Genomic DNA, 15,772 nt, shown 5'->3' with positions numbered 1-15,772 from the left:
CATCATGCGGACTTTTCTCCATGTGAGTAATGTCTCGAACTGTCTACTCTTTGATAGATTCCTGGAACACAAGTAGTAGTTTCCGAAGCACATCTGGAGGCTTCCTGTAGTCTCTGGACGTTCAGAGTTTTGATGAGAGACAGAAATTGCATCGGGATTGAATATAACGGGCACGATGGGGACTTTTCTCCCTGGGAGTAATGTCTCGAACTGTCTACTCTTTGATCGACTCCTGGAACACAAGTAGTAGTTTCCGAAGCACATCTGGAGGCATTCTGCAGTCTGTGGACGTTCAGAGTTTTGATGAAAGACAGAAATTGCATCGGGATTGAATATAACGGGCACGATGGGGACTTTTCTCCATGGGAGTAATGTCTCGAACTGTCTACTCTTTGATCGAATCCTGGAACACAAGTAGTAGTTTCCGAAGCACATCTGGAGGCTTCTTGTAGTCTCTGGACTTTCAGAGTTTTGATGAGAGACAGAAATTGCATTGGGATTGAATATAACGGGCACGATGGGGACTTTTCTCCCGGGGAGTAATGTCTCGAACTGTCTACTCTTTGATCGATTCCTGGAACACTACTAGTAGTTTCCGAAGCACATCTGGAGGCTTCCTGTGGTCTGTGGACGTTCAGAGTTTTGATGAAAGACAGAAATTGCATCGGGATTGAATATAACGGGCACCATGGGGACTTTTCTCCCTGGGAGTAATGTCTCGAACTGTCTACTGTTTGATCGACTCCTGGGACACAAGTAGTAGTTTCCGAAGCACATCTGGAGGCATCCTGTAGTCTGTGGACGTTCAGAGTTTTGATGAAAGACAGAAATTGCATTGGGATTGAATATAACGGGCACCATGTGGACTTTTCTCCATGGGAGTAATGTCTCAAACTGTCAACCCTTTGAACGACTCCTGGAACACAAGTAGTAGTTTCCGAAGCACATCTGGAGGCATCCTGTAGTCTGTGGACGTTCAGAGTTTTGATGAAAGACAGAAATTGCATCGGAATTGAATATAACGGGCACGATGGGGACTTTTCTCAATGTGAGTAATGTCTCGAACTGTCTACTCTTTGATAGATTCCTGGAACACAAGTAGTAGTTTCCGAAGCACATCTGGAGGCTTCCTGTAGTCTCTGGACGTTCAGAGTTTTGATGAGAGACAGAAATTGCATCGGGATTGAATATAACGGGCACGATGGGGACTTTTCTCCCTGGGAGTAATGTCTCGAACTGTCTACTCTTTGATCGACTCCTGGAACACAAGTAGTAGTTTCCGAAGCACATCTGGAGGCATTCTGTAGTCTGTGGACGTTCAGAGTTTTGATGAAAGACAGAAATTGCATCGGGATTGAATATAACGGGCACGATGGGGACTTTTCTCCATGGGAGTAATGTCTCGAACTGTCTACTCTTTGATCGATTCCTGGAACACAAGTAGTAGCTTCCGAAGCACATCTGGAGGCTTCTTGTAGTCTCTGGACTTTCAGAGTTTTGATGAGAGACAGAAATTGCATTGGGATTGAATATAACGGGCACGATGGGGACTTTTCTCCGTGGGAGTAATGTCTCGAACTGTCTACTGTTTGATCGACTCCTGGAACACAAGTAGTAGTTTCCGAAGCACATCTGGAGGCATCCTGTAGTCTGTGGACGTTCAGAGTTTTGATGAGAGACAGAAATTGCATCGGGATTGAATATAACGGGCACGATGGGGACTTTTCTCCCTGGTAGTAATGTCTCGAACTGTCTACTGTTTGATCGACTCCTGGAACACAAGTAGTAGTTTCCGAAGCACATCTGGAGGCATCCTGTAGTCTGTGGACGTTCAGAGTTTTGATGAAAGACAGATATTGCATTGGGATTGAATATAACGGGCACCATGTGGACTTTTCTCCATGGGAGTAATGTCTCAAACTGTCAACCCTTTGAACGACTCCTGGAACACAAGTAGTAGTTTCCGAAGCACATCTGGAGGCATCCTGTAGTCTGTGGACGTTCAGAGTTTTGATGAAAGACAGAAATTGCATCGGGATTGAATATAACGGGCACGATGGGGACTTTTCTCCATGGGAGTAATGTCTCGAACTGTCTACTCTTTGATCGATTCCTGGAACACAAGTAGTAGTTTCCGAAGCACATCTGGAGGCTTCCTGTAGTCTCTGGACTTTCAGAGATTTGATGAGAGACAGAAATTGCATCGGGATTGAATATAACGGGCACGATGGGGACTTTTCTCCCTGGGAGTAATGTCTCGAACTGTCTACTCTTTGATCGATTCCTGGAACAGTTCTAGTAATTTCCGAAGCACATCTGGAGGCTTCCTGTAGTCTGTGGACGTTCAGAGTTTTGATGAAAGACAGAAATTGCATCGGGATTGAATATAACGGGCACCATGGGGACTTTTCTCCCTGGGAGTAATGTCTCAAACTGTCTACTCTTTGATCGATTCCTGGAACACCAGTAGTAGTTCCCGAAGCACATCTGGAGGCTTCCTGTAATCTGTGGACGTTTAGAGTTTTGATGAAAGAAATGCATCGGGATTGATTATAACAGGCATCATACGCACTTTTCTCCATGTGAGTAATGTCTTGAACTGTCTACTCTTTGATCGATTCCTGGAACACAAGTAGTAGTTTCCGAAGCACATCTGGATTCTTCCTGTAGTCTGTGGACGTTCAGAGTTTTGATGAATGACAGAAATTGCATCGGGATTGTATATAACGGGCACCATGCGGACTTTTCTCCCTGGGAGTAATGTCTGAAACTGTCTACTCTTTGATCGATTCCTGGAACACCAGTAGTAGTTCCCGAAGCACATCTGGAGGCTTCCTGTAATCTGTGGACGTTTAGAGTTTTGATGAAAGAAATGCATCGGGATTGATTATAACAGGCACCATGCGGACTTTTCTCCATGTGAGTAATGTCTCGAATTGTCTACTCTTTGATCGATTCCTGGAACACAAGTACTAGTTTCCGAAGCACATCTGGAGGCTTCCTGTAGTCTGTGGACGTTCAGAGTTTTGATGAGAGACAGAAATTGCATCGGGATTGAATATAACGGGCACGATGGGGACTTTTCTCCCTGGGAGTAATGTCTCGAACTGTCTACTGTTTGATCGACTCCTGGAACACAAGTAGTAGTTTCCGAAGCACATCTGGAGGCATCCTGTAGTCTGTGGACGTTCAGAGTTTTGATGAAAGACAGAAATTGCATTGGGATTGAATATAACGGGCACCATGTGGACTTTTCTCCATGGGAGTAATGTCTCAAACTGTCAACCCTTTGAACGACTCCTGGAACACAAGTAGTAGTTTCCGAAGCACATCTGGAGGCATCCTGTAGTCTGTGGACGTTCAGAGTTATGATGAAAGACAGAAATTGCATCGGGATTGAATATAACGGGCACGATGGGGACTTTTCTCCATGGGAGTAATGTCTCGAACTGTCTACTCTTTGATCGATTCCTGGAACACAAGTAGTAGTTTCCGAAGCACATCTGGAGGCTTCCTGTAGTCTCTGGACTTTCAGAGTTTTGATGAGAGACAGAAATTGCATCGGGATTGAATATAACGGGCACGATGGGGACTTTTCTCCCTGGGAGTAATGTCTCGAACTGTCTACTCTTTGATCGATTCCTGGAACAGTTCTAGTAGTTTCCGAAGCACATCTGGAGGCTTCCTGTAGTCTGTGGACGTTCAGAGTTTTGATGAAAGACAGAAATTGCATCGGGATTGAATATAACGGGCACCATGGGGACTTTTCTCCCTGGGAGTAATGTCTCAAACTGTCTACTCTTTGATAGATTCCTGGAACCCCAGTAGTAGTTCCCGAAGCACATCTGGAGGCTTCCTGTAATCTGTGGACGTTTAGAGTTTTGATGAAAGAAATGCATCGGGATTGATTATAACAGGCATCATGCGGACTTTTCTCCATGTGAGTAATGTCTCGAACTGTCTACTCTTTGATCGATTCCTGGAACACAAGTAGTAGTTTCCGAAGCACATCTGGATTCTTCCTGTAGTCTGTGGACGTTCAGAGTTTTGATGAATGACAGAAATTGCATCGGGATTGTATATAACGGGCACCATGCGGACTTTTCTCCCTGGGAGTAATGTCTGAAACTGTCTACTCTTTGATCGATTCCTGGAACACCAGTAGTAGTTCCCGAAGCACATCTGGAGGCTTCCTGTAATCTGTGGACGTTTAGAGTTTTGATGAAAGAAATGCATCGGGATTGATTATAACAGGCACCATGCGGACTTTTCTCCATGTGAGTAATGTCTCGAATTGTCTACTCTTTGATCGATTCCTGGAACACAAGTACTAGTTTCCGAAGCACATCTGGAGGCTTCCTGTAGTCTGTGGACGTTCTGAGTTTTGATGAAAGACAGAAATTGCATTGGGATTGAATATAACGGGCACCATGCGGACTTTTCTCCACGGGAGTAATGTCACGAACTGTCTACTCTTTGATCGATTCCTGGAACACTAGTAGTAGTTCCCGAAGCACATCTGGAGGCTTCCTGTAATCTGTGGACGATCAGAGTTTTGATGAAAGAAATGCGTCGGGATTGATTATAACGGGCACGATGGGGCCTTTTGTCCCTGGGGGTAATGTCTCAAACTGTCTACTCTTTAATCGATTCCTGGAACACCAGTAGTATTGCATGGCGACGACTTATATCGACGTGTACAGTTCTGCCACTGGGCACAAGACAAATTACAGGACTACGACAGATTTTTTTTTTTGCACGCGTTCTACTTAGCAACAATGCATCATTCACCAACAGCAGTAACGTAAACCGGCATAATAAGCACTGTTGGGCAACGATAAATCCACGATGGCTGCTCCAAGTGGAACATCAGCGACCTTGGCGGGTTAATGTATGTTGCGGCACTATGGGAGGAAGGATAATTGGCCCCCATTTTATCGATGGTGCAATGTATACTGATTTCCTACGTTATGTTCTACCGATGTTACTACAAAATGTTTCACTGCATGACAGAATGGCAATGTACTTCCAACATGATGGATGTCCGGCTCATAGCTCGCGTGCGGTTGAAGCGGTAGTGAATAGCGTATTTCATGACAGGTGGATTGGTCGTCGAAGCACCATACCAAAGCCCGCACGTTCACCGGACGTGACGTCTCCAGACTTCTTTCTGTGGAGAAAGTTGGATATTTGCTATCGTGATCCACCGACAACGCCTGACAACGTGCGTCAGCACATTGTCAATGCATGTGCGAACATTACGTAAGGAGAACTACTCGCTGTTGAGAGAAATGGCGTTACACGTATTGACAAATGCACTGAGGTTGACGGACATCATTTTAAGCATTTATTAATGTGTTATTTACAGGTTATCACGCTGTAACAGTATGCGTTCTCAGAAATGATAAGTTCACAAAGGTACATGTATCACATTGGGACAACCGAAATGTTCAAACGTACCTACAGTGTGTATTTTAATTTAAAAAAACCTACCTGTTACCAACTGTTCGTCTAAAATTACGAGCCATATGTTTGTGACTATTAGAGCGCCATCTATCACAAAGCGAAAAAGTGGTCCAACTAATTTCATATTTCCTTACGTATAACACAAATATGTAATAAAACTAGGAGTCCCTAATTTAAAAAAAACGCAGTTGCTATCCGTTTCACCTATGGCAGCGCCATCTAGCGGGCCAATCATAGCGCTATCTGGTTTGCCTCTTCTAGCTAGACAAGTTTCGTTCTTTGTAGTTTTTTCGTTAGACGCCTATTTAGTGAGATATTTGGCCCAGTCACGATCAATGGACGACCCTGTATATCAAGTGTTTGTGACTAACTTATGCAATGAGTAACCTACATAGATCATGTACTTGACACACTCGCTTAAAATCTGGAAAACACAGCTATTTTAATTACCCCAGAGTCTCGTAGTACACACTGGTAGGAATTTATAATGTAAAAAACAGTATTGTCTGAAGGTTGTGTTAGCCTTTTGTAAACAAAGAGTAACTCACACTGCAAAATTTTACTAGTAGTCAGGCGAACACATGCATATAGTGTAGCATACGTTACTGTTTGGCAGCACCATTGCACTTCATATAATCTATATTCTTTTTATGTAAAGGATAAAATGGTTCAAATGGCTCTGAGCACTATGGGACTTAACTTCTGAGGTCATCAGTCCCCTAGACGTAGAACTACTTAAACCTAACTAACCTAAGGAGATCACATACATCCATGCCCGAGGCAGGATTTGAACCTGCGACGGTAGCGGTTGCGTGGTTCCAGACTGCAGCGCCTAGAACTCCTTGGTCACTCCGGCCGGCTAAATCCTGGTCTTCGTACTTCGTGGTGGAATGTATCGTACCTCATGTGGACTGATCTGGTGAAACAAGCGATTTATGGTTATGAATTTTGTCGTATGCCATTATAGAAAATGTATTACGCCTTTAAAAACTACATTTTTCTCGTTTCTCCACCTACTTTACAATAGACTTCAGACGTGAAATTCTGAACATCACTGGTAAGTCCATTGTCAAAAGACACTGCTACGTGTTGAGAACACAGATCGAGCATGACATAAAACAGGGTATCAACAGTAGGTCAGGAGAACGAAAGCATAGATAAGTTGAATTATATAGTGCTTCTGTATCACAAATAACTTAATTTCATTACCAGACAATGATACTTGAAACGCACAAAAGACACAGAGGGTGTCAAACGCAGTTTCCCTGCAATGGTTTGTGGAAGGTAATGTTTAATTATGTCCAGTTCTATATGAAGTTAAGAGACAAACCATTTTCAAACAAAAGTAGAACCTTCACTGCCGTATTGATGAATAAGAAATATTTACGGTTTTGCAAATTATGGTAGATGCATTGATTATTGTGATTACACAGTGATGGGTTAACTGTTCTTGTCACTGCGACAGTTACTGTGAAAGCACGCCATTCATAAATGTCCATTTGGATTTAACTTTAGATATTTCCATGAATACCTCTTTTTATGCTTTGCGTTACTTTTTTCTGTATTTCGTTTACTGTAGTTCATGTGTGACAGAAATGATTTCATGATAGTCATTGTGCTCTGAGACTTGCCAAAAACAGTGAGATCGTTTGTTGTACTAATATGTGGTAGATTACCTTTCTTTAAGCTTTAACACAGTATTTCATTTGAAATACTCTGATCGTCGGTGTGCATCGTTCTTATACAACAATGATTTTATTTCTTCCTTTTGTAGGTAAGCCAGTAACTGTGATTTAATATCCTTCTGGAAAAACTTACTTATTACATGTACTGCAGTGACGCATGTTATCTTTCCATCCACTTTTGGTATCATGAACTACACTGCGTGTACTCTGGCCAAGTAATACAGTACTATTTCTTAATTGTAGTTGCGCTTTCACTGCATCTACCAGTATTCAAATGTGTACGCACAATTAAAACGAGTTATTCCCACACGACCTGATGGGAGTTACCTGTATTAGAAATGGTAAATATCCAAGTGGACATAATTTTGATACGACCCCACAGATATAAATAAAGGTATGCATGGATCCATGTTTGTACTATTTTGTTGTTAGACAATCCTATGGTGCTTGCACATGATAATGAATATTATGCTACCCTTTTTTTAACCTGGCTATCTGCTAAAAATGCATGTAGAGTCACTGTTTCTCATTCTCAGTAAACAAGGAGGAATAGGGACAACCTCTCAATGACATGGTTTCTTACACTATTGCTAATGTGCGACGAACAGTCACCCTGTGCTGCTGGAGAAATTCTGTAGTCACATGTCATTGCAGTTAGTTTCTTAACCGTTCCCTGTTACTCCTGTCCCTACTGTCATGTCCCTCAATCTGTTCTGTTCTTCTTCTTCCGTTTAGAAGGGACTAGTCTGAGCACATCTTGACCATGTAACTCTCATAGTACGATAGTTCCAGTTCTGTTTCACTATTCCAACCAATACTATGAGTTATCGCTGCTGCCTTGTTGCAGTGTCTGCTTTAACTACTCTCCAAAGACTTATTGCACGGTATGTGCCGTCTCTCAATTGGTTAGTTAAGCAAGGAGCCAGTGTTATTTCCTAGAGGAATGATTCGGCACATCAGTTGTCAAACAGTAAGTGTTTTATCAGTGACAGGAATGTAGCTAAATACTTCATCTAGACCCCCAATAAGCCTACCTATGATTTATCCACATCATCTTGGCTCATATATCTTAGCAATGGGAATATCACCACTCCATTCATGTGTTTCACAAATTAGATGTATGCCTTGTTTATTATGGACTTACCACTCCATAAGAGAACTATCTGGAACCTTGATCATTCTTTTAAGATATTCATATGGTATGTTTCAATTGGATTACCGTATTTGGTAGCACAGTCAACTATAGCAGCAGTTCTCTGCTTAGCCATACATTTACACTTCTTACTTATTGAGTTTCTCTAACAGTAGTCTTTTATTTAACGTTCTTACTATGATGTATCACACCCACAATTAGCTTATCTGCTCATTTAACTTACACGCACAACAGCTTTAAACTTTTTCTGCTAATTTGCCTGAAACACCTTTTGTGATGGCTCCTAACCGACATCCTGTCTACACTACCAAACAAATCAAAGACTCGCTTTCTGCAAACCACTGACGAATACTAGCTTGGGAAAATTGCAAGTTACCACTGACCACAGCAATGCACACATTACTGTGTGGAGTAAGCTGGAATACCTACATAGAGTGGTTGCCCTGGTGTCATCTCTCTTGCAGTCACTGTAGTTGTCCTCAGAATTGTTATATGGATCATATGTAATCAAGGATATAGTGAAGTATTCAGATCACCAAAACCAGTGGTTCACAGGCAGCAGCTGTTGGGTAATTTTATACTTAAGAGGATTTTGGATCCTGGCACAATTCAGTCACGACTCTCGTTTACGACTAAGCATTAGGAGAAGCGGTGCTAATATGTATTAGTTTGTTTTCATTGTATAATTTTGTCATATTCCTTATTCTGTAACATGGGAGAGTTACATTCCACTCAGTTAAGGACCAGACCAATGAGGTAGGATTTAACAATCAGTATCAATTGAGTACATGAAATAAGATTTAATAAAACAATGATAGCACTACTGTTGTCTTAATGAGATTAGCTTATTATGGATATATAATCAGTTTGTAATGTATCCTTCAATAACTTTGTAGTTTTAACTTTTATACTACAAACTGCAGAGATTATAGAAAAATTATGAATCTTATCAATATTATTTAGCTAAACCTCCTTTTGTATTGAAATACCCAACCTGCCTTTGCTGCTGCACCCCTTCGATGGGGTGTTATAGTATTTCATAATCTTCACAACTAGTAACAACAAATGGTGGCCCCAGTGCTGTCATTCCTGACCACTATACTATATCACTACCCACGGAAATGACCTTTGCAGCAGCTTAGCCACTGCACAGCTGATGCATCTTGACAGAACTCATGCTGTCCCTGCTGTCTCAGAACGTGGTTGGCACATCTGTTACCTCTGCATTACAACACCACTGTACCAGTGCACCATCTCTCTTGGCTGTATATATTTCTACAATAACCAAAATCAGTCAATTCTAACTCATAGTTATTGTACTATTATCTGTAACTTCTTAACTACTTTTGAGTTTTCTATTCCTGTCCACTTTTTTACTGTATTTTGGAAATTCTTTGATTCCCATATTAGAAGCTTGAATCCCTTAGCAAGAGCAACCCGTCCAAAGGATCATTTTCAAACATTAAACTACTACTTTTGTACTTTTGAAATAATTAGCCTGCTGCTATGGAGTGAGAGTGAAATGTGTGTGGTAGACTGACAGACTGAGTGGGTAACACTTCATGAAATATGCCTTGCTCACATTCATACCATTCTGACAGTGAGGATACTGATGGGTTCCACTTCCAGGAAGCTTTGCTAGTGAGGTAAAATTCTAGAAACCCATCCAGCAATCAATCAGACAGCTGTTAATGGTCACACAGAGTCATAGAGCATAGCCAGGTTCAGTTTGGCTCTCTTGCAACCAGCTTTCAGTCTGATCAGATGTGTCCTTCCATCCCATTCACCAGCACTATGCCCTCAGTCTATTAGTGACCTTACAGGCAGAGGTCTGATGTAAACACCAGTCAGAAGTTTTAAAGCACTCTCCATTGGTGTTTTTTTTAAACAGTATGCTTGATTGCCATATGTTCCTGGATCCACATCCTACAATTGACTTTTCCTTGACAATTCTTGTACAATAATTTATTCTGTAGTGATTAGCTTAGGTAATTATTTAAATAGGTGCAGTTACACTCTTTAATGTATGTGAATGTACTGTGTTTATGTAGACTCAGTTCTTTGGGTGGTTTTCCACACATCCACTGAATATGTTTATATTATGCTTACATCTCTTGTACTAGAGAAACGCTACATAACCCATCTTTAGGTGACACACATAGATATTCAGTCCACATTGTGAACCTTTTTTAACATGTTACTACAAATTTTACTGTTTTGCTTCGAGATGTAAAGTCTTAGTAGTATATTTTCAGACTCATCTGAATATAAGGCTATTGTCCAGAAGCCTGGTTTTTCTTTCCTTTTATTGGAAAATATTTAGTAAAATATTTAAAAATAAATAATAAATAATAAAAATAAAAAATAAACAAAAATATTTAATAAAAATACATCTGGATGTCTTATCATGAGAAAGATGGAGTAAATGTAATCACATCTCTACAAAGTGTAGTAAAACAGAACAGTGCCAATCACTTAATTATAACCAACCCCAGTTGTTACACATATGATGGAACTTGTACTAAACCACTTTCACCAATAACAAATAGGTATAAAATCAAAAATAAAAACAATCGTTCTGAAATTAAAAATAAAGTATAAGTACACATTTCCTAAAATGTCATGTTTATTTACACCAATTAAGAAAAATATCCAGAATGAAAACATCTTTGAATATAACACTAGACGTATTTAGTACTCATGTTCTCAGCTCTCCCAAGTGTTGTTCTTACATGTACCTTACATAGTATTAAACGATTAACAAACAATTAAGAGCTTTGGTGTATAACACTTATCTACAATATCTCTGAATTATATACATAGGTTTGTGAAACAAAAAATATAGCTATTGTGGACTGGTGTAAATGGTAACCAAGCACAATGATTTTGTTAGATTAGACATTTTTCCCATCTGACCCATTTACATGAAGATGGACTGATGAGCGAAAATATCATGAACACTGCCTGTGAGGAGAATGAATGACATGTTGTACACACATTATGCAGTAAGCAGATTACAAGTATAGCAGATCAGAGATTAAGAAGGAATTGTTCTACCAATTAGATAGGCTGTGAACATGTAAATCCAATGACATAAGTGACTTTAGCAAAGGACAGGTTACAGTGGAATTGCAGTTGGGAACTAGCAACTCAAAAGTGGTGAAGCTGGTTGGCTGGACCCAATGCTACTGTTGTGAACATCCAAAGAAAGTGGCTGAAAGGTGATAAATCCATAATCTTATGAAAAGATGTAATACATCTATACCTCATCACAAATCATGGAGATAAGAGGCTTGTCTGCTCTGTAAATCTGGAAACGTGGCAATATGAGGCATATCTAATGACAAAAAATAATGCTGGAGAGGCCATACACATTTTAAAACACACAATTCAGTGTACATTTTTGAACATAGCGCTCCACAACATATGGTCTCTGTATGTTTCCATACTAATCCACCAAACTGTTCAATTGCAACTGCATTGCACAAGGGATCATTGATACTGGAGTGAATGTCAACTGCCAACTGTCAGGACGAGTGACATTTCTTGTTACACCAGGTGAGATGCCACATCCAGATATGCAGTCATGTAGGTGAATGGCACCAGATTGAGGGCCCGTTATGCTATGGGACAAGTCACTTGGGCTCCTTTGGGACATCTGGTAATAATTGAAGGCATCATGACAGTTGCAGACTATGTCACTTTTATAGCAACTACATATATCCCTTCATGCCTGATGTGCTCTCCCACAGTGAAGGCAGCTTTCAGCAGGTAACTGTCCATGTCACATGTACAGAACGACTACACAGTGGTCTGAGTAGCATGGTAACTAACACTGATGTCTCGACGACACCATTTAGCTGATCTGAATGTGTGCTATAGAACTGGTGCAAAATACGTCAAGAAATATGAAAACAACATGTCAAGTTCATATCATGTAGAACTGTTCATGTATTGTGTTCCAAAAGTGGACAAACATGCTATTAAGTAGATTGTTATATTTGTTGTTACGTTTACAAATGCAGGTTTAATATGAACAGAACATAAATGTACACACTACTAATGACACACACAACAGATCTCTTGAGAAAACATACATTAGTAAAATAATGCCATAATCACGTTTCTCCAGTGTTGAGTTTACTAGCCTTTGTGAAGGAAGTGCCATGGATATATTTTTTATAACATTGTTTCTAAAGTGCAGTTACAAGTACTACATAATGACTATGTCTGGAATATTAAGCAGCAAGTCATCACATTTCCTTGGCCTTATACTGAATATTGCATTGTACTTATGATTACTGACGAAGGTAAGGATTTATCACAATTCACAACCTTCTTGTCTCAAAATCGATAGGAAAAAGCAGCAGTGTTAATGACAAAAACAGATTTGATTCATGTTTTTGGAGTATTTAGTAATACAAGTTCTTGACATCACAATCTGTAGATATGGATTTTTATATTGTCTCATTACATGTAACCACTCTATAGTACACATCATTGCACACTTTTTCCACAATTCTACCACATTTTAATGTTGTTTCACAGGAACAGCAATTTATTGTCTCCTGTTACATCCATTACTTTATAGGGCACAAACCAGGAAAACCTATTTGTGTAAACCAACACTTACTTTTAGTTTCTTTCTGATGTGAAGTAATGCATGTGCCTTGAGAGTACCCAATTTAGTGAAACTTTTGTCACAGACATCTCATTTGTGAGGTCCCCTTCCAATGTGTTCTAATGCATGTCTATTGAGATCGCCTGACATAGCAAATGATTGCCCACTAATCTCACATCTGTGAGGTTTCTTTCTAATGTGAATTAATGCATGTGTTTGAGAATGCTGGACACAAGCAAAATATTTCCCACAAATCTCACATTTGTGAGGTCGCTCTCCAATGTGAATTAATACATGGGCCTTGAGATTCCCTGCCCTAACAAAAGACTTCCAACAAATACCGCATTTGTGGGATTTCTTTCCAGTGTGAATTAATGTCTGCCTCTTGAGAGCATTCAACAAAGCAAAGGATTTGCCACAAATAATACATTTGTAAGATTTCTCCCCAGTGTGAATTAATACTTGTTTCTTGAGATAACTTGACAAAGCAAAACGTCTCCCACAAATGTCACATTTGTGAGGTTTGTGTCTAGTGTGAATTAATTTATGAGTCTTCAGATTAGATGACTGGGCAAACGATTTGTCACAAATCACACATTTGCGAGGTTTCTTTCCAGTGTGATTTAATAAGTGTGTCTAGAGATAGCCTGACTTAGCAAAAGATGTCCCACAAATCTCACATTTGTGAGGTTTCTTTCCAGTGTGAACTAATTCGTGTGTCTTGAGACTATCTGACCTACGAAAAGATTTCCCACAAATCTCACATTTGTGAGGTTTTTTCCAGTGTGAATTAACTTCTGAGTCTTGAGACTGACTGGGCAAACCAATTGTCACAAATGACACATTCGTGAGGTTTGTTTCCAGTGTGAATTAATTTGTGTCTCTTGAGATTGCTCGACCTAGCGAACCATCTACCACAATTCTTACATTTGTGAGGTTTCTTCCCGGTGAGAATTAAATTGTGAGTCTTGAGACAACCTGCCCTAGCAAAAGAGTTCCCACAAATCTCACATTTTTGAGGTTTCTTTCCAGTGTGAATTAAGTCGTGTATCTTGAGATTGCTCGACAAAGCAAAACATCTACCACAAATCTTAAATTTGTGAGGTTTCTTTCCAGTGTGAATTAAATTGCAAGCCTTGAGATGACCTACCGTAGCAAAAGAGGTCCCACATATGTCACATTTGTGAGGTTTCTTTCCATTGCGAATTAATTTCTCTGTGTTGAGATGACCTGACTGAGAAAAGGATTCCCCACGAATCTCATATTTGTGGGGTTTCTTTCCAGTGTCAAGTAATTTCTACCACACCATTTGCCACAAATACCACATTTTTGCAGTAAGTAGATCATCCTGGGCACTGACATTAACAGCTGCAGACAAAGTTCCATAGTCACTTATTTTGTCAGCATCATTTCTCATAGATGTGTTACACACGTCTTTGGAGGACTTCTTTGAAGCTTCCCTAGTTTCCTTGTATGGAGACCAAACATTGTGTTCTGGAACAGAAACTTCTGGCAAACTATCCAAAAGGATACTGCTCTGATCCTCATCACTACAGCCATATTTTTCATGGTTGCCAGCAGTTAAGACGTGATAATTCTCACTCATTCTCAGATGTTTTCTCAAACTAAATTTACTGTCAAATATCTCACCACACCACTTACAGACATACAAAGGAGGTTGCATGCCATCAATGTGCATAAACACATGCTTGTTGAGTCGGTATTTTGATGGAAAGCCTTCTTGGCAGAAATTACAGCTATATACATGTAATTCCTTTTCCCTCGTACTACAGTCATATTGGGTAGCAACTGAACATTCTTCATCAACAGTCACATCTCCTGTATGGGTATCAAATTCGGGCTTTGACTTCTCAATATCTATCACAAATTCATCCTGGATCAGTCGATGGTGACACGTTTCTTCACATGATATGCCACACCTACCACCAGTACTCTGAGTCAATAATGTTGTATATATATATATATATATATATATATATATATATATATATATATATATATATATATATGACTTGTGCCCTATAGTACTGGATTTATGTACATTCAAATATTGTTTATATATATATATATATATATATAAAGAAACAATATTTGAATCTACATAAATCCAGTACTATAGGGCACAAGTCATAAAAATGCATCATAAATTATATATTTACTGTTAGCGATTTAAAATTATAATATTCCACCAGAACGAAAGAACTGATGAGGTAAAAATGCTTTAAAACTAAAATAACCAGAGGAAAAGTCAATAATGATTAATCTGAGTCACTGTCACTTTGATTTGAAATTTTTTGATCACAATTAAATTGATTGCATGTGTTACAATCTTTTTAAAATACTTTGCTACAAGGTAATAGTCTACACAAATTTATTAAATTTATCAAAAGATGTATCACTTACATGTTATAATTCAAAATTATTAAGTTCAAGGCATTTAAGATTTAAATAAGAGAAATAATTTTTAAGTGTTCCTCTTGCACTATCTTAGCTCGTTAAGTGCCTTCTCTTTGTTTTGCAGACACTTTCACCTCTGGCAATGATAAATTTATTTCACCTAGTAAAAAGATTTTAGTTTTGTTTGATTCCCAGTGATTCAAGAACTAGTGCAAGCTTCAATATTTTGATTAGGTATCTAGTATGGATGATAATTAGGTGGATAATGACTGTTCATGAACAAGAATCAATGTCACACGAATCAAGGGGAAAAAATTGCAAACTGATGAATGAATGTCAATGGTACACTTGCAGATGGTTTCAATCTAAGACTGCGTTTTTGGCAATGCAACTTATATGAAGCCTTAAACAAATGGAAATACTGTCTGA

The 15,772-nt window shown here is 39.4% G+C and overlaps 1 protein-coding gene across 1 annotated transcript in view; it reads right to left on the bottom strand.

Moving 5' to 3' along the window:
- The window catches only part of LOC126302894 (zinc finger protein 708-like), a 161,546-nt gene that overhangs the window by 70,650 nt on the left and 75,124 nt on the right, over positions 1–15,772 (bottom strand). Inside the window, exon 3 of the mRNA XM_049991749.1 lies at positions 13,606–13,735. Coding sequence (XP_049847706.1) covers positions 13,606–13,735 — 130 coding nt within the window. The remainder of the gene's footprint in view (positions 1–13,605; positions 13,736–15,772) is intronic.

Source organism: Schistocerca gregaria, unplaced genomic scaffold (genome assembly GCF_023897955.1).
Source record: "Schistocerca gregaria isolate iqSchGreg1 unplaced genomic scaffold, iqSchGreg1.2 ptg000180l, whole genome shotgun sequence".
NCBI lineage: Eukaryota > Metazoa > Arthropoda > Insecta > Orthoptera > Acrididae > Schistocerca > Schistocerca gregaria.
The sequence above is the reverse complement of the archived record's forward strand: the minus strand, read 5'-3'. Positions and strand labels throughout refer to the sequence as shown.